The 25,285-nt window shown below is 43.1% G+C and overlaps 1 protein-coding gene across 1 annotated transcript in view; it reads right to left on the reverse strand.

Annotated features, from left to right (window-relative positions):
* The window catches only part of LOC143803976 (uncharacterized), a 296,624-nt gene that overhangs the window by 9,442 nt on the left and 261,897 nt on the right, over window positions 1-25,285 (reverse strand). The window contains exons 10-15 of the mRNA XM_077281727.1: window positions 15,010-15,132; window positions 14,765-14,889; window positions 12,296-12,460; window positions 11,896-12,069; window positions 8,718-8,851; window positions 6,078-6,193 (exon numbers count right to left, since the gene is read on the reverse strand). Coding sequence (XP_077137842.1) covers window positions 6,078-6,193; window positions 8,718-8,851; window positions 11,896-12,069; window positions 12,296-12,460; window positions 14,765-14,889; window positions 15,010-15,132 — 837 coding nt within the window. The remainder of the gene's footprint in view (window positions 1-6,077; window positions 6,194-8,717; window positions 8,852-11,895; window positions 12,070-12,295; window positions 12,461-14,764; window positions 14,890-15,009; window positions 15,133-25,285) is intronic.

Raw genomic sequence — 25,285 nt, forward strand, 5'->3', positions numbered from 1 at the left:
ATTGGCTGATTTGTGATGTTTTTTATTTAACCCTAATGTTCTGTTCGGGTCATAGTGACCCGAACAGACTTTTTGCGGCCCTGTAGATTTTTTTTCTGTAAGTCTATAAAACTTGAGACTCCTTGACTTTTCCTCATTTGGGGGGACCTACCTATGAGTATTTTTTTTTTTTTTTCTGTTTACTTGCTAAACGCAAAAAGTTACACTTGTTGTGTTCGGGTCATAGTGACCCGGCATCGTTTTTTACAGCTGTGAGGCCATATTTTCAGTGAAATAAAGGAGTTATAACCTCAGTTGGGTCTATTTATTGCATCTACTATTGTATATCAATTGATTTATTTCCTAAATTATTTCAATGGGGTCGTACACGTGCTCTACCGGGGGTATGCATTGAGATCTGCGCACCATAAAAATGGCTTTATATTGATTATTTTTGGTGCGCAGTCTATTCTAAAATGTAGAGTGCATCCGGAGAGATCACTAGGTGTGCACTACATGTGTATATTATGCGCAGAACGAACTGCTCAGAACGCGCTGTCTAAGACGTTATTTTTTTGTAAAGCTGAGCTGTAAAGTCTTGCAAATAATTTTTTTTTGCTAAGTAAGTCTGTCTTCCAAGCTTATCTGCTTGTTTTCATTGATTTGATTTGATTGTTTTGTTTTGTTTTTTTTTTACAAAATATGTGTAGTTTTCTATTTTCGTCGCACATGAGCCTCGACGCACATTTCACCGCCTTCAGCATGCTCCGCTCCTGAGAGAGCGGTGAGCGCAATGAGATCAATAGAAGCCAGCAGCTGCAGGTGATGAGAAGCACTCACTTCACATCACTTGTTACTGAGCAGTGCAGGGGGCACTGGGTATGGAATAACACACTCACCGCAAAGCCAGCACAATCACAGACGCAGCTGAAGATGAGACTGCACACACACACAGCCAGTAGCATCTAAAAGGGAGTTGATTTTTGAGGGAAGGATGTCACTGGATGGGGCGGGGCCTCCTATAGTCCAGTGAAGACCCGATGTGCTGAGGATGCTGGAGAGGAGAGGTCTGAGAAGCTGTACAATGGAGCCATGTGAGGAGAGGACTGATGGGCTGCACAATGGGCCTGTGTACAGATGGTAATAAGGACACAGGACTCAGTGTGAGTGCTCTGAGGATGTATTTTGGAGAGGGTTGATAGGGGTTCATAGGGAAGATGATGATGAGGGGCTGTGTGGAGAAGAGAGGGATGATGAGGGGCTGTATGGAAAAGGGGGGATGATCAGGGGCTGTGTGGAAAAGGGAGGATGATTAGGGGCAATGATTAGGGGCTATGTGGAGAAGGGAAAATGATGAGGGGCTGTGTGGAGAAGGGGAGTTGATGACGGGCTGTGTGAAGAAGGGGGATGATGATGATGGGCTGTGTGGAAAAGGGGGATGATTATGAGGGGCTGTGTGAAGAAGGGCAGTTGATGATGAGGGGCTGTGCAAAGAAGGATGATGATAATGAGAGGTGGTATGGAGTAGGCGGGTTGATGATGGGCTGTGTGGAGAAGGGGGTTGATGATGAGTGGCTGTGGGAAGAAGGAGGGATGATGAGGGGCTGTGTGGAGAGGGGATGATGAGGGACTGTGTGGAAAAGGGGCATGATGATGAGGGACTGTGTGGAGAAGGGCATGTGATGATGAGGGGCTGTGCAAAGAAGTTGGGATGATAAGGGACTGTGTGGAGAAGGGATGATGAGGGGCTGTGTGGAAAAGGGGGAATGATCATGAGGGGCTGTGTGGAGAAGGGGGCATGATGATGAGGAGGGACTGTGTGGAGAAGCAGGGGAGTGAGAAAAAGCCTCACGGTGCAGCTGTGAACTCTCGGAGCCCTGCGCTGCACCGTGAGACTTTCTAACTATGCTAGCAGGGATCTCACTGAAGTCACCGCAGTTAAACCTGGCTGGGAATGCAGTCTTAGTGACAGGTGATAACCTCAATGAGGTCACTACTGCTCACTGATGCTGCGCTCGCACCAGATCATTCTCCGAGTGGTCCTCAGCCTCGTCAGTCACATCTTGGCACCGTCCAGGTTGAAAACTGTTTATCCCCCAGACAAGATTACAGCGTGGGGCAGAACGACGGACAGGTGAGGGATATTGTTGTTTTAATTTTTGTTTTATTACAGGAGACAATGGCTTCAATGGAATGGGTGATGACGTGAGTATGGTTTAATTTAGAATCATTAAAGAAGTCTCTGTAATTCTTTAAATTAAATTACTTTATACTTGCTGTGTGTTTATTTGCAATACAACTATAGGATTAGCAATGTATAGGTGTCTTATAGACGCCTCTTCATTACTAATCGGTGGGCTTGATGTCTCTGGACAATATAAAGGTGACATCAGCCCCACCAATATGAACCCCACTTGCCACCACTACTGAGCAAGTAGGAAGAGCCAGACAAAGTGCCAGAAACTATTAGATGCGCCTTTTCTGGGCTGCTGTGGGCTGCTGTTTTTAGGCTGGGGGCAATATCAATGGCCCCTTACCAGTCAGAGAATACCAGCCCACAGCTGTCTGCTTTAGCAAAGGCTGGTTGTCCAAAATGGGGAGGGATCCCATGTTATTTTTTTTAAATAACTTATTTAAATAATTTATTTAAATAATTTAAAAAACATTGTGGAGACCCCTCTAGTCTTGATAACCAGCCTTGCTAATACTGACAGCTGAGGTTTGCAGCCCCAGCTGTGAGTTTTGCCTGGATGGTTATCAAAAATATAGGGGATCCCACACCAGTTTTTTTTAAATGATTTAGAGCGCAGGCACTAGCTGATGACTGCTCACATCAGCTGCGCCTGCTCTCGCTGTTATTAGCAGCAGCAGGTGTAGGCTGATGGGAGTAGAAGACTCATCAGTCAACGCCAGTGACTGGAAGTAAACTTTATACCTCCAATCATAGCTCTGGGCTCACGCTGTCATTTTTGAGAGTGGGAGCCACAGCTGTCTGACCAGCGCTAATGATTTTACCCCCAATCAGAAGCAGTGTTTGCCATGCTGCCATACGCATGACAGTGTGGCAAACACTGGATGTTCAGGCCCCTCATTCAAGTAATTGGGGTCCAGGTACTGTTCTGGTACCTAAACATACACTTTTTTTGAACTATTCGCCAAACCTGCCGGATCCAAAAATCCATGGGTCCGCCCATCTCTAATCCTGTCTCTAGTGTCTGACTGGTGTATTTGTGTCAAGTTTCTAGTGTATGACTGGTTTGTTTGTATCCTGTGTCTAGCATGTGACTAGTGTGTATGTATCCTGTGCCTATTGTGTGACTGGTGTGTATGTATCCTGTGTCTAATGTGTGACTGATTTGTATGTGTGTCCTGCTTCTAGTGTGTGACTGCTATGTATGTGTCATGTAACTGGTGTGTATGTGTCATATGTTTAGTGTGTGACTGGTGTGTATGTATCCCGTGTCTAGCGTGTGACTGGCATGTATGTATCCTGTGACTAATGTGTGACTGGTGTGTATGTATCCTGTCTCTAGTGTGTGACTGTTGTTTATGTATCCTGTGACTGGTGTGTATGTATCCTGTGTCTAGTGTTTTACTGGTGTGTATGTGTCATGTGTCTAGTGTGTGACTGGTGTGTATGTGTCATGTGTCTAGTGTGTGACTGTTGTGTATGTATCCTGTGACTGGTGTGCATGCATCCTGTGACTGGTGTGCATGTATCCTGTGTCTAGTGTGTGACTGGTGTGTATTTGTCATCTGACTGATGTGTACTTGTCATGTGTCTAGTGTGTGACTGGTGTGTATGTATCATGTTTCTAGTGTGTGACTGTTGTGTATGTATCCTGTGTCTAGTGTGTGACTGTTGTGTATGTATCCTGCGACTGGTGTGTATGTATTCTGTGACTGTTGGGTATGTATCCTGTGTCTAGTTTGTGACTTTTGTGTATGTATCCTGTGGCTGGTGTGTATGTATCCTGTGAATGTGACTTAGGTTATGTGCACACTTTGCTGATTGTATGCGTTTTTGCTTCGGTTTTTCGCCACAAAAACGGGATGAAAATGCTGTGAAAGCACATTCAACACAACCCATTGAATTCAATGGGATTCCGCAATGTTGTGCTAGTGATGCATATTTTTCCGCAGTGGAATCACATCGCGGAAAAATACGCAGCATGCTCATTCTTTGTGTGGAATTGCGGCGATTCCGCACACATTGGAATGCATTGATCCGCTTACTTCCCGCATGGGGCTATGCCCACTATGTGTAAAGTAAGCGGATCATGTGCAGATGGTACCCAGGGAGGAGGAGAGGAGACTCTCCTCCAGGCACTAAAAAAAAATTAAAATAAAAAAAAGTTACATACTCACCTTCTGGCGGCCCCTGGATCCAGCTCAGGCCTTAGCGATGCTCCCGGCAGCTCCCGTTCCCAGTGATGCTTTGAGACAATGACCTGTGATAACGTAGTGGTCTCGCATGATGCTACGTCATCTGGGGTCATTGTCGCGAGGCATCGCTTGGAACAGGAGTTCCTGGGAGCAACACGAGGATCGGGAAGACTGTGGGGGCCGCCGGTAGGTGAGAATATCATGATTTTTTTTTTTTTTACTATTTTTAACATAGCTTTTTACTATTGAGCCTCAATAGTAAAAAGTTTGTCACACTTGTCAAACACTATGTTTGACAAGTGTGACCAACCTATCAATCATTTTTCAAAGCGATGCTACAGATCGCTTGGAAAATGCTAGCATTCTGCAAGCTAGTTACGCCTGCAAAACGCTAGTGTTTAGTGGGAATATGCATGCCAATTATGCATGCGTTTTACCAGCGCCAGGGAGTTGTGGAATTGCTGTGGAAATTTCCGTGGCAATTCAGCAACGTGTGCACATAGCCTTAGGCATGGGGGGCCCCAAGAATAATTTTCTCTGGTGGGTTCAAACTACTCCAGTCCAACGCTGGTTATGTGTATTTTGTAACACATTGTGACACCTGTTGACATGCAGCACAAAAAGAGTTGGTATACAGAAGCTTCTTGAACAAACTCCCCCTGGGCAGTGGGCTAATGTCTGCAGCTGTAAGAGTCACATGAGAGTGGAAGGAGCCAACTCCTATGAAGCAGTAAGAATTGATTTGGTTGGAAGGGTTAGTCTTTTTGTGAGAGGAAGGCAGATTGCAAGAGAAGGAGTTTTGTTCCCCTGACTGCTAGGTCTAGGAGTGATTAATAAAAGAACGTGAGGTGATAAACTTCACATAAAGAGTGGACATTTTCTACTGCGCCTGTAGGTGGAAAAGCTGCTTAGCAGTGTTGAGCGACTGTACTTTTCCCGAGCACGCTCAGGTGATCTCTGAGTATTTGTTAGTGTTCGGAGATTAAATTTTCGGCGCCACAGCTGAAAGATTTACAGCTATTAGCCAGCTTGACTACGTGTGAGGATTCCCTAGCAACCAGGCAACCCCCACATGTACTCAGCCTGGATAGTAGCTGTAAATCATTCAGCTGAGGCAATGAAAACGTAATCTCCGAACACTAACAAATACTCGGAGATCATCCGAGCGTGCTCGAGAAAACCCAAGCAACGAGTACACTCGCTCATCACTACTGCTTAGAGCAGAAGCATAGCTCAGCCCTAAGAAAGGAATACACTGATGATTTGATCTGCCTGTCTGCATGTATGAGTCAATCTTCAACTGTGAGTGTAGAGTAAACCTGAACACCACTTACCTACTGTTTGTATAAAATTACTTACCCTGTTGTCATTAGTATAGAAACTGTTATTTTAAAGTTAACTTTTCTTCTTCATGGTTACACAAACCACCATCACCTCCATCATTCTCTCTACTTAAAGAGGCAGCTATTGTGCAATTCATATTAACCCTCACTGTCATATCCCTTTTCCTTTTACATATTGTGGTACTTTGTGTGTGTGTAACTGCGGAGGGATGGAGGCTCTTCATGACAGAAATCTTAGCCACTGTGAGGCACATTACAGACTGCCAGCAGCACAACACCTCTGCGGTACAACACATGAGGTTACCACACATATAAATTTTTACAGAGAAAGATAATGTATAACTATTTAGCTAAAGATGTAGTACTCACTTGTATTTTGTCCTATGTACTGATCTGGCTTATATATTTTCCAGGTATCCCAAGAGTTAGTGTGTGGGTCATTATATGATGGGAAGTTCCCAACAGGATAATATGAAGGTTCCCCGCTAATCAAAACAAAATGAAACAATAGTTATAGACAAGTTGATGTACAGTACCTAACAACATAACTATTTTAACTTAAAACGTGGGATTCTGGTCTATTACAAAATATATCTTAAAAGGTTTTAGTCACTGTTTACTTAGTTTAAAATATCTGTCAGGGACATGATTTTGCTGCACTTGCTAACATATGTTAATCCTGAAAATTGTTGGCACCCTTGAAATTGTTTCAGAAAATGTAGTGTTTCTCCCAGAAAATTATTGCAATTACAGATGTTTTGTTATACACATGTTTATTGCATTTGTATGTATTGGAACAACACAAAAAAAAGAGAAAAAAAGGCAAATTGGATATAATTGCACACAAAACCACAAAAATGCGCAAGACAAAATTGTTGACACCTTTCCAAAAAATAACTTTGTTTCAAGCATGTGATGCTCATTCAAACCCAACTGTGTCAAGTAACAGGTGTGGGCAGCATGAAAATCACTCTTGAATGTAGGTAAAAAGTTGAGCAGTTGACTCAATTTTTGCATTGTCTGTCATACTAAGCATGGAGAAGGGAAAGCGGAGAAGAGAACTGTCTGTGGACTTGAGAACAATGTAGCTAATCTTCCTGGAGGTGGACAACAGAGAAAGATTGATGAAATGTTGTAATGCAGGATAGTCCAGCTGGTGGCTCAGTAGCTAAAATCAACTTCCAAAGAAATTCAAGCTATCCTGCAGGCTCAGGGTGCATCAGTGTCAGTGCAAACTATCCTTCAAAATTTGAATGAAATTAAAACACTATGGCAAAAGACCCAAGAGGACCCCATCACTGACTCAGAGACATAAAAAGCTAAACTGCCGTTCGCTAAAATGTATTGTATGTGAGTAAGCTAAAATCCTTTTGAGAAAACATCTTGTGGACAGATAAGACCAAGATATAGGTTTTTGGTAAAGCACATCATTCTACTGTTTACCGAAAATGGAATGAGGCCTACAAAGAAAAGAACCTACAATCAAATATGGTGGAGGTTCAAAGATGTTTTGGGATATATTTTTTTTTGCTGCCTCTGGTACTGGGTTACTTGACTGTGCGCAAGACATCATGAAATTTGAAGATTTGGGGTTGCAATGTAGTTCCCACTGTCAGAAAGATGGGTTTGTGTCCTAGGTCATGGGTCTTCCAGCAAGAAAATGACCCCAAACATACTTCAAGAAACACCCAGGAATTGATGGAAACAAAGCTCTGGAAAGTTCTGAACTGGCCAGCAATGTGTATGGATCTAATAGTATGGATCTAAATCTCATTGAACACACATGGAGAGAGCTTAAAATTGCTATCAGGAGAAGGAACCCTTCAAATATGAGAGACTTAGAGCAGTTTAGAAAAGAAGAATGTTCCAAAATTCCAGTTGAGAGGTGTAAGAAGCTTGTTGATGGTTATTGGAAGTGATGGCAATTATTTATTCTAAAGGGTGTGCAACCAAATATTAAGTTGAGGGTGCCAACAATCTTGAGGTTTTGTGTGAAATTATGTCCAATTTGCCATTTTTACTTCAGTTTTTATGTTGTTCCAATATACATACAGGAAATAAAGATGTGTATAATACAACATGTGTAATTGCAATAATTTTCTGGGATAAATGGTTAATTTTCTGGAACAATCTATAGGGTGCAAACACTTTTGGTCACGAATGTTTAAGTATTCCAGGCTCTCTTTTTTTCTTGTTAGTAGAGTTTTTCTTACAGAATGCACAGCTCTCCTGTCATCAAAATATCAGCTGATGAGGGAACATGTGACTAGACCTGTCCATTATCCTTCTCCAAGTATATAAACAGTTTCTCATGTGAAATGATTTTCAGTTGGAGTAAGCTGATGGACAGAACTGGTCACATATCCCTACAACAACAGCCATCTTGTGGACCGAAGAGCTAAGCAGTTTATTGAGGAAGGTGGGACTAACAAGTACAGAAGTAGGACCTGGAATTCTTATATAAAATATAATATAAAATCATTCCCACAACATATTTGTTAAAAAATATATGAAACGGCCACCACTTCTATACTAAGATCCAATGACAATTGGATCCAATACATTTACTAGCAGTGATATAGCTGTTAATATACACTGTGATTGAGCTTAGTGGATATTTTCTATTGATATATAACCTGGGCAGTTATTTGAAGACATGATGTCACCAGCCTGATGCAGAAATAAGCAGAGATGGATTATCCCTTAATTCAAAGTAGCTTGCTTAAAATTTGTTATAACACGTATGTGACATAAGGTTGATTTAAGAGGTGACTCCTACTAAAACCTCTCTATTACTTTGATTTTATCCTTTTATTTCCTGTAATATTAATTCAAATTGTAGTTATATATTCATGCATTCCCCACAGATTGTTTATACATAATCTCTTCTTACATGAATGGTAAAATGGTTCTAGGCAGATAAGTAGTGCACACTGGCGTTATGCAGACTATTGGAAGCCAAGCTCTACCTGCTAAGTATCACACTGCTATAGTGCACAAGCAATATACCTGAAGTAGCCCATTTTCGGTAAGTAATAATTGGGAAGTGAGTTATAACTCCAGTTCATTCCTCCATCTGCATATCGCATCAGGCAGAAAGAGAAGATGCCGTCTGTGACTAACACAGCTTGGTAGGTGTTTGTCTGCAATAACAATGGTATCGTTGGAATAATCAGTTGCATACATTGGATTTGTACAATGGATATATCAATAACCTAACTATACACTGTTAGCAGGATATAATAACATATTAAAGAATAGGTCATCAATATCAGATGGGTGCAGATCTGATACCCATCTAGCCAATGATCAGCAGTTTACCCCTCCAGCAGTGGCCCAATGTAAACAATGTTTGCAGAGGAACACCACCACTCAGTAAAACTCTCAAGAGGCCAGACCTGGGTACTGCATATCAGCTCCTATGCAAAATAGTAGGATCTAATTTGCAATAGTCGGAATGTGCCACTAAACATTGAGCTATGTTGTCCTGCTCTGTAAACTGTTTACTGTACATCTAGCCGGCGCCAGAGCCGGTATCAGCTTATCACGGGATGTGCCACATGTCAGAATCATCACAAATCCGTTATTGATGTCCTAAGTTATCAATATCACAGTATCAGATAACTCCTTTAAATGTGCAATGCCAAGCAATGGCTAATATATATATATATATATATATATATATATATATATATATATATATATATATATTGTCTAAGGGTTTTTCCATCTGTCTGTCTGTCTGTCTGTCTGTCCTGGAAATCCCGCGTCTCTGATTGGTCGAGGCCGCCAGGCCTCAACCAATCAGCGACGGGCACAGCATGGCGACGATGATGTCATAAAGGTTGCCTCAACCAATCAGCGGCAGGCACAGTATCGACGTAGATGTCATAATGGTTGCCATGGCGACGATGATGTCATAAAGGTTGCCTCGACCAATCAGCGACGGGCACAGTCTGCCGCAAATTCTGGAATCATCATTGTCCATATACTACGGGGACATGCATATTCTAGAATACCCGATGCATTAGAATCGGGCCACAGTCTAGTGTATATATATATATATATATATATATATATATATATATATATATATATATACACTCACCGGCCACTTTATTAGGTACACGTGTCCAACTTCTTGTTAACACTTAATTTCTAATCAGCCAATCACATGGCGGCAACTCAGTGCATTTAGGCATGTAGACATGGTCAAGACAATCTCCTGCAGTTCAAACCGAGCATCAGTATGGGGAAGAAAGGTGATTTGAGTGCCTTTGAACGTGGCATGGTTGTTGGTGCCAGAAGGGCTGGTCTGAGTATTTCAGAAACTGCTGATCTACTGGGATTTTCACGCACAACCATCTCTAGGGTTTACAGAGAATGGTCCGAAAAAGAAAAAAAATCCAGTGAGCGGCAGTTCTGTGGGCGGAAATGCCTTGTTGATGCCAGAGGTCAGAGGAGAATGGGCAGACTGGTTCGAGCTGATAGAAAGGCAACAGTGACTCAAATCGCCACCCGTTACAACCAAGGTAGGCCTAAGAGCATCTCTGAACGCACAGTGCGTCGAACTTTGAGGCAGATGGGCTACAGCAGCAGAAGACCACACCGGGTACCACTCCTTTCAGCTAAGAACAGGAAACTGAGGCTACAATTTGTACAAGCTCATCGAAATTGGACAGTAGAAGATTGGAAAAACGTTGCTTGGTCTGATGAGTCTCGATTTCTGCTGCGACATTCGGATGGTAGGGTCAGAATTTGGCGTAAACAACATGAAAGCATGGATCCATCCTGCCTTGTATGGAGCATCTTTGGGATGTGCAGCCGACAAATCTGCGGCAACTGTGTGATGCCATCATGTCAATATGGACCAAAATCTCTGAGGAATGCTTCCAGCACCTTGTTGAATCTATGCCACGAAGAATTGAGGCAGTTCTGAAGGCAAAAGGGGGTCCAACCCGTTACTAGCATGGTGTACCTAATAAAGTGGCCGGTGAGTGTATATATATATATATATATATATATATACACATATATATATATCATATAATATGACTACTGAATCTGAGCTCTAGCCAAGTGTGAATATTTATCAGTAAAGAATCTAGAAGCTATTGAGGACCTCACAATATATATGTGTTGTAAGATGCTATGTTGTGGTGAAATAAAGTATGTCTCTTGAATAACAGCGATCATACAGTCATAATTTGTTAGCTTCTTTAAAGCTAGGTTTTTCTTAGTCACTTCTGCCTGCTCTGCATTTAATACATGGCCCTCTTTGAGCAATGTTGCTATCTGTATTGGTCTCAGTTGGAAATCAAGTCATGCAACTTAAGCTCACCGTACACAGAGTAATGTTGTCCAAACCTGCTGATATTGAAATGCTCTGCCGACAGTCTAATGTGTATGGAAGCTCAGAGCAATTAATTGTCAAGGGAAATGGCAATCATATTTTGGACTGCCGATCACATTGTCTACCAGAGATAAGTCACCACCAAACATGGCGATGACCCTCTAATAGAAAATACAGAAGTGCTTGGCCGAACGATTTCTTCTGTGTAAGGCAAAACCAGATGAGATGGCTGCCAGCTGAATAATCAGCCAAAGCATCGACAGTCATCTAATGTCCATGGTGGCCTATAGTAGCTATAGGATGTAAAAATAGCAAACAAACTCCCCATCAAGATCATATGGCAAAGAGATTTAATAATTTAGGATTGGCATTCTAGTGATGTAAACACATTTCTACGAAAAGCAATTTAAGGCCTTATTCAGACATTCGTATTTTTTAAGTATTAGTGTTTGGTCAGTGGATCATCAGGATGTCATCAGTATTTTTCACATATGGATATCTAAATGACAAAACTTCTTGCAATATTAAGCACAGATAACAAACATATGGTACATGGATGCAATAATTGCTGTACATGTTTTTCACTGACCCACAGATGTGTATTGCTACTTTTTATTTGACTTTTGCATAAACACATGTTTATCCTTGAAAAACACAGATAGAACACATGCGTCCAACACGAGACATCAGCATGAGGCCTAATTCAGACGGTGGCAAATATTACGGGTCTAAATAGTTTTTTTCTCTGGAATTGGGTAAAAGTGTAAAAGTTTTGCAAAGAGGAAACATTTCAAGAAATATGTATACAAGTGCTTTAGTTTCTACTCATCTCACCTCATAGGAATTAAAGAAATATCCCGGATATGGTGGAACCTGATGCCACGTTATCTTAATGGCCCAGAGAGCTTTAAAATCCACAGGAAGTAAAGGAAAATATGACTTTATTTCAGATTCAAGTTTGGTTTTGAAATCTGTGTGTTGATTGGGTGAAGCTTGGAAGTCATAAGTCTGCAAAAACCAAGAAAAGGAAGATTTATAAGGTAAGAAAAATTGAATAGAAAACAACTTTATGACCTTCATAGGCTTTCATAGATTTTAGCTGCTTTTCTCTGAGAGAACACTGTAATTCCAGAACATTAGTTAGAACACTAAGAAAACTTGTTTAGTTGAAAGAAAACAATATGTTGATTCATGTTTGGTATGTTGAAATTGGACATTTAAAGATCCATCTCACCTGATAGTAAAGTTTTCCCATTCTGGAGAAATCTGCATCTGCCCAGAAAATGGCTATCATCGGAGGAGTAGAAAGATCGTAGTCATGGAAGTTATAAGAGTATTTTAGGTTGTAAACTGGGTCATAGAAATTTTGCTTGAAAACTATAGCACCATTGTCTGTGAACTGTTGAAATAAAAATAACAGAAAATAAATTAATATATTTATTCAGGAATAGAATAAACAGTGAAGAGGTGTCACTAATATGCGAAACCAGAAAGTCATCATGACTCAGAGCAAAAGCCGGAGGAAATTAATTTTTTAAACACTTGGATGGGAAGTAAATTGCAAATACATTAATGGAGATGTGAAGTATAGAGGTTGGCAGCATGTACTGTACATCTATGTAATATACAGAACACTATGTACATATTCTGTATATTACAGAATACAATATTATGTTTAGTCTAGCCTTTCAAAAAGTTACAGCTAAATATTTATTTATACTATGTTAGACAATGTTTACAGTTATTTGCACATTTAATTTATTCGGTGATCATTTTTATTACCCAAGATAATCATCAATGAACGAGTGATTTCTAGTTTGATTCTTTATTAGTAAAAATTGTTTCAGCATAAGAAGAGTAACTTGAAATTTCTGGCCCCAGCGTAAAATGTGCAACATGACCCCGTATTATTTGGCAGAGGGATCTTTAGTTCCCTTTAAGTCCTTCTTCCTCCTCTTATGCTATACCCCTGCTTGCCATCCTTGTGAATTGTGCTCAATTGGGCTAATATAGTCAATGTTTCTATCCTGATAAATGTTTTTGGATTAATTTTTAATTAGTGCACTAATACAAGTACAACCTGTAAATAATATTTATCAATATATAATACCAAGATCGTGAGTTTCATGTTGAAATAATCACAGGTGATTCAGGTGTTAAAATGTACTTTAATTCAATATAATCTAACCAGTTAATACTCAGGATGAACAAATCTTTCACGGTTCGGTTCAGTTCAATTCGCCGAACTGTTAGACGAACGTACCCAAAAGCGATTAGATTCAATGGTAGGCCAAAGCAAACGTATATACAACACCTTCAGGTGTGACAAAAATCTTCCCAAACAGCTAAAATTAGGGGCAGGCCCCATGAAAACTGGCATCAATTGAGGTATCTGGGTCTGGGACAGAATTTATAGCTTGGAATTGAAGTTTTAATGCAGACCTTTTTCCTGACCGACAGCAGTGTAATTGTCCCATGAAAAATTTAATCATCAAAAATACAAATTGTCTAATAATTTTGCACAAAGTGTATCTATCACTATAAATGACATCATGCTTTCCCCTGAATTACACGTCTGCTGCATCAGTGTAATACTTGACTCTGCCCCGTCCTTCAAACCTTACATCCAAGACCTTACTACCTTCTGCTACCTCCAACTCAAAAACATGTTAGTGCATGTCTTCATCTTCTCTCACCTAAACTAGTGCAATATCCTACTCTGGGACCTCCCAACTATCACGCTAGCACATCTTCAGGCTTCAGGCAATCCCTAACACCACTGCCCAATTAAAGCACATCTCCTCTCCCTAATCTTATGCATCTCCCCTTTGCCAATCCCTGTACTGGCTTCCAGTTCCTGAGCTAATCCATTTTAAACTATTAACAATGATTTCTAAACAATCCATAACATATTCTGTCTCCCCAAAACATCTCAAGACTAACCTAGTGATACACTCCCATGCTTATTCTCCGATCATCTTAAGACCTCCTTCTCTCCCCTGCTGTCATACGTTCCTCACCCAATTGCCTCCAAGATTTTTTTGAGCATCCATCATACTCTTGATTTCAGTGCATCAACAAGTCAGATTGTCTCCCACATTTGGAACCTTCAGAAAAAAACAGCTAAAGCACCTCTTCAAAAGAACGTACTGAAAGCCATACTTCCTATCATCTGAGTTTCTTTCCCCTGCCAATCTACTGTCTCCTTTCTCATTACACTACAGAATGTAAGCTTGTAAGAACCGGGTCCTCTCCTTGTCTGTGCCAGTTTGTCTACTTATTTTTATTTATAAGATATGTATGTAACTTTCTTCACAAGTACAGCACATTGGAATTAATGGTGCTTTAAAAATACATTTTCGTAATTATTTCCCTGCAACTTCACCACATGATACCTGAAGTATTGCAGTTTGTATAGACACCATTAATCTAATGACCTGACCATATAACACACAGACATTCTGGGTTTTTCTAAGTGTAAATGCTCAGAACAATCAACTCTGTGCTTTACTACTTGGGGCCTTGAGCATGAGACGCCCCACTAGTAACTCACATTCACCTTATAGATTATTCGAATGCAGAATTTTATCCAACAGATCTTTTCCGATCTAAGTCACCATTCAAATTGTTTTTTTCAATTTTTTATATTGCTGTTATGATGGGTTACTTGCTAGTACCGTGTAACACAGTAATTGCAACTTACATATAACGTGCTGTAAAATGATGCGCCAAAAGGAAAACCTGCTGGGATGTCAATCATTGGAGAAACAAAGTCTTCATAGCGCAATGTAGCTTCTTTTCCACTTGTGTATTCAAACAATCTGTCCTCTGTGATAAAGAAAATATAATAATGTAAATTATAGATTTATGACAGTATTTTATAAAGATTAACTGCCTGGGAAAAAAATGTATACTACACATAGGGAAACAAAAAATTTCACTTTGTACCTTTGCAGGTAAATCCATCGCCGATATATCCAGAGTTACAAGTGCAATAATATGACCCTGGGGTGTTAGTACAGACGGCGTTAGGGCTGCACAAGTGACGTCCAGTTCTGCATTCATTGACATCTGGAAAGCATGGACAGATATTATATAGTTAAATTTTTTATTTACGGAATATACAGTTAAATAGGGACAGTTGTAATAGAGGTTTACACTATGCACACATATTGAGTATTTGGATACAGAAATTTCTACCCCATATCTGAATCTCTTGGAAGGAAAAACACAGCTTCAAAAACATGCATGTTTTATGTTTTTTGCAAGCATTTTTTCACCTGCATTTTCTAGCTTTTTGGAAATCAATAAATACTATAGAGATTGATAATAGACAGAGATAAATAGATTTTTTTTTTAGATAGAGAGATAGAAGACGAAGAAAAAGAAGAAGAAAAAAAGAAACGCAGCACTTCATATGCATTTCAAGTGAAAATGTGGATTTAATTCAGACCGTGGCGACGTTTTGGCTGAAACTGAGCATTTTTCAAGCTTTTTCAAGCATGCACGGTTAAATAAACACTGCCAGAACATCTGGAATGGTTTTTCATTGCATAATTTATCTGAACATTTTTCCATAATGCACCAGAAGGACCCAAGATCACTAAGGCTCACTACTGTTGACCAAATATCAGATAATGTTTCTGATCGTTACAGGAGTTTAATTAAGAGTTATTGGGATATTAAAATTAGGCACACTGGCTCCTGAAGGTTTGAGCCTCACTATTGAAAATGTGGCAAAATAATACTATTGCATCTTAATTTTAATTATTATTGTATCTTTTCAATATGTTTTAATTGTTTTTAATTGTTTTTAATTTATCATAACTATTGTTTTTTTATCACATTTAGTACTCTTTGTATCTTATCATTTTGATTCCATTTTATATTCCTTTGACTGTTTTATTGATTGTTATTGGCAGACTGGTTCTGTATTTTCATTGGTTGACCCAGTTTTAAATACCCATTCCTTTTGTCATAATTATCTTGCCACCTGATGAAGATGGCATCTGGCTGACGAAATGCGTTGTGGAATAAAGAAAGTGCCCTTTGACATCAGGCCCTGAGCGCTCCTTTGACCGTGGTCACTTGCAACTTGACTCTCCTTCCCTCTCTTGAGGGCACACGGCTCCAAGGTTTGTTTGACAGTATGGGAGTCTCCCAGAAAGGAGAACTAAGCCAGTGCAAACAAGTAAGCAGACCAAGGAGTAAAATCAAATAATAACCACACAAATCTATTAATATGTTGAATTCACCTTTAAACAATGCAGGAGAATAGTTCCCATATGAATGTGTCCCAGGGATGCCCAGGAGGCATTTGACTCTCATATTGACTCTATGGCTAAATAGGTTAAAATTATGTATTTTATAGCATTTGCTACTGTCTAAAAGTGAATACAAAAAATGTTATAAAAACATAGCAAATATGCAGAAAATACGCAATCATTTTTAGACCTGCATTTTTATAGAGTTTTTAAAGGGAACCTGTCACCTCAAATTGGCAGGATATTTAAATGACTTTTTACCTGTGTGATGGGCGGCGTTTCATCTTAATTTCTCCACCCCGTCCGTCCCTGTTGTCCACAATATGTTAGTGAATTAGAGTACGTGTGCTCCATAGTTGGCGCGTGCGCAATGCAATCTTCGGTCGCGCACACGCAGTATGCTTTGCCCAACTGCGGGCAAAGCCGAAAACCATTACTGGGCATGCGCCCGTGTACTACATTCCCTGACAGAAGTTACGTCGCTTATCAATGTTATGTAAATAAAAGCTTATAACCTGATGTTAAATTCATCCATTGGTTGTATAAATTATTCTTTTGAAAGCCGAAACCCTCCGAAATGTGGTTTAGATTAAGAAAATAAACTGTCATCAATGCAGAAATATTGATCAGTTAATGGACACAGAATGGTCATATTTTGGCAAGACAAAATTTTTGTCACCCACAGAAAGTAATGTGATATTCAAACAAATAATTAACTTAAAATACAAATATATGTTGCATAACATTGGTGAATGAAGATGTGGTGCTATTAGTCATATTTAATATTTTGTGTGACTTCCATGAGCTTGAAGGACTGCATCCATGCGGTTCAACAATGATTCATACAATTTATTAATGAAGTCATCAGGAATAGCAAAGAATGCAGTCTTACATGCCTCCCAGAGTTCATCTAGATTCTTTGGTTTTGTCTTCCAAGCTTCCTCTTTCACCTAACCCCAAACATGCTCAACAATGTCCAGGTCTGGTGACTGGGCTGGCCAGTCCGTGAGCACCTTGATCTTTTTTGCCTGGAGGAACTTTGTTGTAGAGATGGATGTATGAGATGGAGCACCATCCTGCTGCAGAATTTTACCCCTTTTATGAATTGGAATATAAGAGGTAGCTAATACTTCTTGATATTTCAGGCTATTGATATTGCCTTCAACCTTGCAAATGTTTTGCACAGCCCCATACTGAATGTAACCCCAGACCATGATCTTTCCACCACCAAATGTAACTGTTTTCTGGGTGTATTTTGGATCCATACGGGCTCCAGTAGGTCTCCTGCAGTATTTGCGGCGGCTGTGGTGTAATTCTAATGAAGATTCATCAGAGAAATCCACCTTCTGCCACTTTTACAGTGTCCATCTGTTTAGCAAGCTGTGAGACTTTGCAAATGCCACACATTTTTTTTTTGCCTTTTTTTAGTGCTGGCTTCAGGGCACTGATTCGACCATGGAGGCCATTTTGAGACAGAATCCTACAAACTATTCTAGTTGACACAGGGACTTGAGGTGACCAGGCCTGCTGGAGCTCTGCTGCAGTGGAAGAGGGGCTTGCTTTGTATTTTCTAACCAACAAATGTTCCTCCGGAGCAGTTGTCTTGTGGGGTCTGCCAGACCTGGGCTTGTTAAACAAATCTCCAGTCTCTTCAAATCTTTTTTTAATTCTTTGTACTTGACGCTGAGACACATTAAAGGTGCCAGCCACCTCTGCAGTGCATCTGGTCTTCAGCCTCTTGATAAACCAGGCTTTGGTCGCAGGGTGGATTTTTGGCATGTTGTCAGAGCTCAAGTTGCAGTTCAAGTGAAGGTCTGGGGTGCTGGGTTTCTTTTTATACACACACACTAATTAACCGATCATTTACTGAGCACAGGTCAGGATGTAAACTAGGATTGGGTGCATTATATGACCAGGCGAAAAAACTTTTGTCCTGCCAAAATCTGACCATTCTGTGTCCATTAACTGATCAATATTTCTGCATTGATGCCAATTTATTTTCTTAACCTAAACCACATTTCGGAGGGTTTCAGCTTTCAAAAGAATAATTTATACAACTAATGGATGAATTTAACGTCAGGGTATAAGCGACATAACTTCTGTCAGGGAGTGCATTTCCCGGAAGTATTTCACTGTGTTGCGGGACAACTATGGAGCACACGTACTCTAATTCACTGACATATTGCGGACAACAGGGACAGACGGGGTGGAGAAATGAAGATGAAACGCCGGCTATCGGACCGGTAAAAAGTCATTTAAATATCCCGCCAATTTGAGGTGACAGGTTCCCTTTAACTGACTTCATTGAAATCAATGAGTGATTTGAATGTTCACCAAATCTGCATGTCAAAAATAAACAATGTGTGTGTCATAGAAAAAATTAAATCCATGAAAAACAGAAAAAGTAATTTAAAACAACCTTTTAAGCCACAACTCCCCACAGTGTCCAAGTAATCACACAGGAAAAGTCTTCTCTGGGAACCAAATAACAAAACAATCTGCTTTCCAAGGTAGGATAAGTATGCTCTCCCAGTCACAGATTGTAGACAGCCTGGCTCTGGGGTCCAGATAGGAATATTAGGGTTTATATCAATCCGATATTTACAAGATTTAGATTTTTGGCATTGTAGCAAAGGGACGGACATGACGCAATAACTCACATCAGTGTAGCACCTCTAAAATGCTTTCAATTGAATCATAATCTGATAGATTGAGCTATACCTGTCATATTTGGTCTCTATGTAATGGTAAAATCATGATAAAAAATATGACGGCAATGTAGAACTTCGGGGACCTTAAGGAGCAAAGATATTGTGAATGTCAAGAATCTCAGAATTTTCTGAAACTGAAGTCAAATCCCATGACCCACCTGGTTATGAGTCACCAGAGGGGAGGTACCTTGTGTTAATAAAAGGCAAATGCCAAATATTGGTTCTTGTCAGTTCTTAGAGGTGCAGCTAACTGTGGGTCATCTCCGATTTATTTCTGGATTCCTTCCTCCATTAATCTGAAGACATTGCAGTGATGTCGGTTTAGTCATTTTCTTTTGTTTATACTTTTATTCTATGTAATTATATATACTGTATTGTTTGTCCCCTTTGTAAAATCTTTTGTATATTTGTATAAACACTACCTATCTTTCTTTTTTGAAAATAAAATGTAATAGTTCTGTTCCCCTTGCTCGGGAAAACCACACCCTAAAGATATATGCTACCTGTAATGGGTGTCCAATCAGCCTGTAAAACAATTGATGGTGGCAGCAAATAATCTTAGGTTGTTGTGGAGTTAGCAGTGAGTGACCGTAATCAGGTTTATACACTGCTCAAAAAAATAAAGGGAACACTAAAATCTCACATCCTAGATATCACTGTACGAAATATGCCAGCTGTAAATCTTTATTCATTACATAGTGGAATGCATTGAGAACAGTAAAACCTAAAAATGTAAATCACAATAATATCCCATGGAGGTCTGGAGTTGGAATGATGCTCAAAATCAAAGTGAAAAATCAAATTACAGGCTGATCCAACTTCAGTGTGAGTTTCCCGCCAGGGCCGTGGGATACTCGGTACCTGGTCCTGTCGCACTTAAAGGGGATGTGACCGTGACCCTGGGCGCCCAATTAAAGGGAATATTTTAAGGGTTTAATAAAGTTTGTTCGTGACGCCACCTGGGGTATTTGGTCAGTGGGGACTGACGCTGCTTAAAGGGGTCCTCTGGGGTGATGTTATGGCAGCTAGATGGTATAACTTCCCACAGGTGAAGTAGGTCCTCAGGGCTCCCGTGTGTAGATGGAGATGATGACTGGTGCAGTAAAGAATGAGGACACAGGTTTGCAGTCTCTTTACCTGGTTTACTGTAGCTTCAGGCAACCGCAGTCCAGGGCACCAGATCACAGGTACAGGCAGGGTCCGGCCGGCTTGGATGCGAATCCAGGTCCCCCTCACCAGGTGGAGATAAAATCCTTCCTCAAATCGTGGTGGTGTTGTAGTCCCTTACTGCCTATGGCTTCTGGCAAGGTCCTCACAGTTCTCTCTATCCTCCATAAAAGTGGGACACAAACCCGTATGACAGGTGGCTCTAGCGAGGAAAGGAAAGCGTATGACCTGGTATACGAGAGATGCCCTAAAGTGGCTACCAGGTACACATAAAATTGGCAATTTTTATGCGCTAAACGCTCTCATTTTTCATATTTCTAGTGCAGTAATGCAGTTCAGTTTTCATGTTTCATGTTTGCATGTTTCAGCGCTGCAGTGTGCTGCCTTATTTACTTGACTGTATATGAGTTGGTGACTCTAGGTTCAGCACCTGTTCACACTTAGTCTATGTTTGGATGTGACGGTCAGTTTTTTTAAATGGTTTCTGCTTTAAGTCTTAGAGTCCCTCACAACCTCTGTCTTCCGGCTACCAGTTTCTGCGCTTTCCTGGGAGGTAGCCAAATCACTGCTTTGCTCCCCAGATGTCATTCTCCTGTGCCTTTTCTCTCCTGCACACTTTCCACTAGCTGTCCTTTCCTTCTTTATCTCTTTCTCTAGGAGCTGTAGCAACTCCGGTTACAGGGCCCCTCCAGTCCTTCCTACACTCAATGTCTGGCTGCTCTCTTCTCTGCCCTCTGACAGACTGACTCAGAACTTCCTTTCCCTCAACGGTCTGCTTCAGACTGCTCACTAACTTTCCCTCCAGCCAGGATATAAGGAAGTTCCCCTTAATCCAGGTTCAGAGCTCCCCCTTCTGGCCTGGAGTACGAATGTGTTGTGTGTATGTGGTTACCTGGTGAAAGATATCATTCATCGCTTCCAAGAGTGACATCACTCTCCCCATGAGGAAAGTAATGTCACTGTGATGACCAGGACCCTGGGGCGTCACAAGTAGAAATGCCTCAAGACAAGGAAATGATGCTCAGTAGTGTGTGTGGCCTCCATGTGCCTGTATGACCTCCCTATAACACCTAAGCATGCTCCTGATGAGGCGGTGGATGTTATACTGAGGGATCTCCTCACAGACCTGGATTAAGGCATCAGTTAACTCCTGGACAGTCTGTGGTGCAATGTGGCATTGGTGGATGGAACGAGATATAATGTCCCAGATGTGTTCAATCAGATTCAGGTCTGGGGAACAGGCGGGCCAGTCCATAGCTTCAATGCCTTTATCTTGTAGGAACTGCTGACACACTTCAGTCACATGAGGCCTAACATTGTCCTCCATTAGGAGGAACCCAAGGCCAACCGCACCAGCATATGATCTCACAAGGGTTCTGGGGCTCTCATCATGGTGTAACAGGCCAGATTAACCCCCCCTGTCCAGAATATACCCTGGTTTAAAGTGGCCTAGGCCAGTTTATACCCTTCTGGGCCAGAATATACCCCATGAATATTATGGCCTAGGCCAAAACATACCCTGGGGTATAAAATGGCCTAGGCCAGAATATACCCCTCCAGTGTCAGAATATACCCCAGCTGCTGTAGGTCACTTTTTTCAGGCTCTTGAGTACCATTGAGTGATATACTCAATAACGGAACCCCAGGCAGCAAACGGGGCCCCAAGCAGCACACGGGGGGCAGAGACAGGTAACGGGGTCCCAAGCAGCACATGAGGCCCCAGGCAGCACATGCAGCCCTAGGAAGCGCACAGGGCCCCAGGCAGCACACAGGGGCCCCAGGCAGTGCACAGGGCCCCAGGCAGCACACAGGGCCCCAGGCATCATATGGGGCAGAGACATTGCACAGGGTTCTCATGCAGTACACAGGGTCCCAGGCAGCACACGGGGCCCCAGGCACCACACAGGGGACCAAGGCAGAACACGGGGCCCAAGGCAGCATACGGGGCAGAGACATTGATCGGGGCCCCAGGCAGCACACGGGGCCCCAGGCAGCACATGGGGGCCCCAGGCAGCACACAGGGGCCCCAGGTAGCACACGGGGGCAGAGACAGTGAACGGGGTCCCACACAGTGCACGGAGCCCCAGGCAGCACACAGGGGCCCAAGCCAGCACACAGGGCCCCAGGCAGCACATGGGGCAGAGAAAAAGAACCGGGTCCCAGGCAGCACACGGGCCCCAGGCAGCATACAGGGGCCAGAGACAGCAAACAGGGTACCAGCCAGAACATTGGTCCCCAGGCAGCACATGGTGGGCAGACACAGCAAACAGGGTCCCACGCAGCACACGGGGCCTCAGACAGTACGCAGAGGCACGAGGCAGCGCAGAGGGCCCAGGTAGTGCACAGGGCCCAAGGCAAAACACATGGGCCCCAGGCAGCATACAGAGGCCCCTGGCAGCATAAAAGGCCCCAGAGAGCACACATGGGGCAGAGACAGCGAACGGGGCCCTAGGCAGCACATGGGGCCCAGGCAGCACACAGAGCCCCAGGTAGCGCAGAAGGCCCCAAGAAGTACAGAGGGGCCCCAGGCAGCATACTATACCCTGGGGTATAAATTGGCCTTGGCCAGATTATACCTCTTCAGGGCCAGAATATATCCCAGCTGCTGTAGATCAGATTGTTCATGCTTTTGAGAACCATTGAATGATATACTTAATAACGGGGCCCCAGTCAGTACACAGGGGCCCCAGGCAGCACACAGGAGCAGAGACAGTGCATGGGGCCCCAGACATGGTACAGAGGCCACAGACAACACACAGGGGCCCCAGACACCGCACAGGATTGAGTGATATGCTCAAGAACAAGGCCACAGGCAGTGCACAGGGGGGCAAAGACATCGCACAGGGGGAAGAGACATCACACAGGGGGGCAGAGACAGCGCACAGGGGGCAGAGACAGCACGCAAGGGGGAAAGAGACAGTGTGCAGGGCTCTGTGAGCTGTCTCTGACCCACACTTAATGTCAATTATCTACCCAAAGACTCACACATTTTGGTAAACATCTGAGATAGTTTTCATGAGCACACTGTTTTTCTGTCACTTTTTGGCATTAATTACATTGTAAGAAGCCCCTTTTTGGGCTCTTTCAATTGCACTTCTTCCATAGTATAATAAGTTCAGCGCATGATATATATACTTATTATAGGTATTCATTGTAAAATGTATGTATATTTGACAGTTTTGCAATCTATTGCCTCTGTGGTGGTTCCTACTTTTTGCATAATCCTATCCCCACTTTATACATCCCTTACTATATTATTGTTTTTACAAGTGTTTCAATAAAATCTTGTAATTTTATGGTTATCTGCTTCTATGATCTTTTTTTGATGTATCCATGTGCACTGTCTGGGGCCCCATGCGCTGTCTCTGTCCCTCCATGCACTGCCTATGGCCCTGTGCGCTGCCTGGGGCCCTGTGTGCTGCTTCGGGCCCTCTACACTGCCTGGGCCCCCCCGTGTTCTGCCTGGGGCCCCATGTGATGCATGGGGCCCCATTTGCTGTCTCTGCCCCTTCCGTGTATTGCCTGGGGCCCTGTGTGCTGCCTGGGACCCCGTTCGCTGTCTCTGCCCCCGTGTGCTGCCTTGGGCCCCGTTTGCTGTTTCTGCCCCCTGTGTGCTGCCTGGGGCCCCGTGCACTGCCTGGAGCCCCATGTGCTGCCTGGGACCCCTGTTTGCTGTCTTTGCACCCCCGTGTGCTGCCTGGGGCCCTGTATGCTGCCTGGGGTGCCTGTTTGCTGCCTGGGGCCTGTGCGCTGCCTGGGGCACTTTGTGCTGCGTGGGGCCCTGTGCGCTGCCTGGGGCTCCTGTATGCTTCCTTGGGGCTCTGTGTGCTGCCTGGGGCCCTATGCACTGCCTGGGGCCCTGTGTGCTACCTGGGGCCCTGTGCGCTGCCTGGGGCCCTTGTATGCTGCCTGGGGCCCATGTGTGTTCCCAGGGGCCCTTGTGTGCTGCCTGGGGTGCGTTTGTGCCTGGGACTCCCGTTTACTGTCTCTGCACCCCCATGTGCTACCTGCAGCCCCATGTGCTGCCTGGGGCCCCTGTGTGCTGCCTGGACCCTCATGTGCTGCCTGGGGCCCCGTGTGCTGCCTGGGCCCAGTGTGCTGCTTGGGACCCCGTTCGCTGTCTCTGCCCTCAGTGTGCTGCCTGGGGCCCCGTTTGCTGCCTGGACTCCGTTACTGAGTATATCACTCAATGGTTCTCAAAAGCTTGAAAAATCTGATCTACAGCAGCTGGGGTATATTATGACCAGGAGGGGTATAATCTGGCTTTGCCCAATTTATACCCCGGGTATAGTTTGGCCTAGGCCATAATATACCTGGGGTATATTCTGGCCCAGAGGGGTATAAACTGGCCTAGGCCAATTTATGCCCCGGGGTATAATCTGGCCTAGCCCACCTTAACCCCGTGTATATTCTGGGCAGGGAGTTAATCTGGCCTATTACACTGGCACTTAATGGTAGTCAGGGTACCTCTGGCTAGCACATGGAGTGCTGTGCGACCCTCCAAAGAAATGCCTCCCCACACCATTACTGACCTTCTGCCAAACTGGTCATGCTGGAGGATGTTGCAGGTAGCAGAACATTCTCCACGGCGTCTCTAGACTCTGTCACGTCTGTCACATGTGCTCAGTGTGAACCTGCTTTCATCTGTGAAGAGCACAGGGTGCCAGTGGCGAATTTGTCAGTCCTGCTAGTGTCCTGCACGGTGTTGGGCTGTGAGCACAACCCCCATCTGTGGACGTCGGACACTCCAGACCATCCTCATGGAGTCGGTATCTGACCGTTTGTGCAGACCCATGCACATTTGTGGCCTGCTGAAGGTCATTTTGCAGGGCTCTGGCAGTGCTCCTCCGGTTCCTCCTTGCACAAAGGCTGAGGTAGCGGTCCTGTTGCTGGTTGTTGCCCTTCTACGGCCCCCTCCACGTCTCCTGGTATACTGGCCTGTCTCCTGGTAGCGCCTCCAGCCTCTGGACACTACACTGACAGCCACAGCAAGCCTTGCCACAGCTCGCATTGATGTGCCATCCTGGATGAGCTGCACTACCTGAGCCACTTGTGTGGGTTGTAGAGTCCGTCTCATGCTAC

The sequence above is a fragment of the Ranitomeya variabilis genome, chromosome 2 (assembly GCF_051348905.1).
Source record: "Ranitomeya variabilis isolate aRanVar5 chromosome 2, aRanVar5.hap1, whole genome shotgun sequence".
Classification (NCBI taxonomy): Eukaryota; Metazoa; Chordata; class Amphibia; order Anura; family Dendrobatidae; genus Ranitomeya; species Ranitomeya variabilis.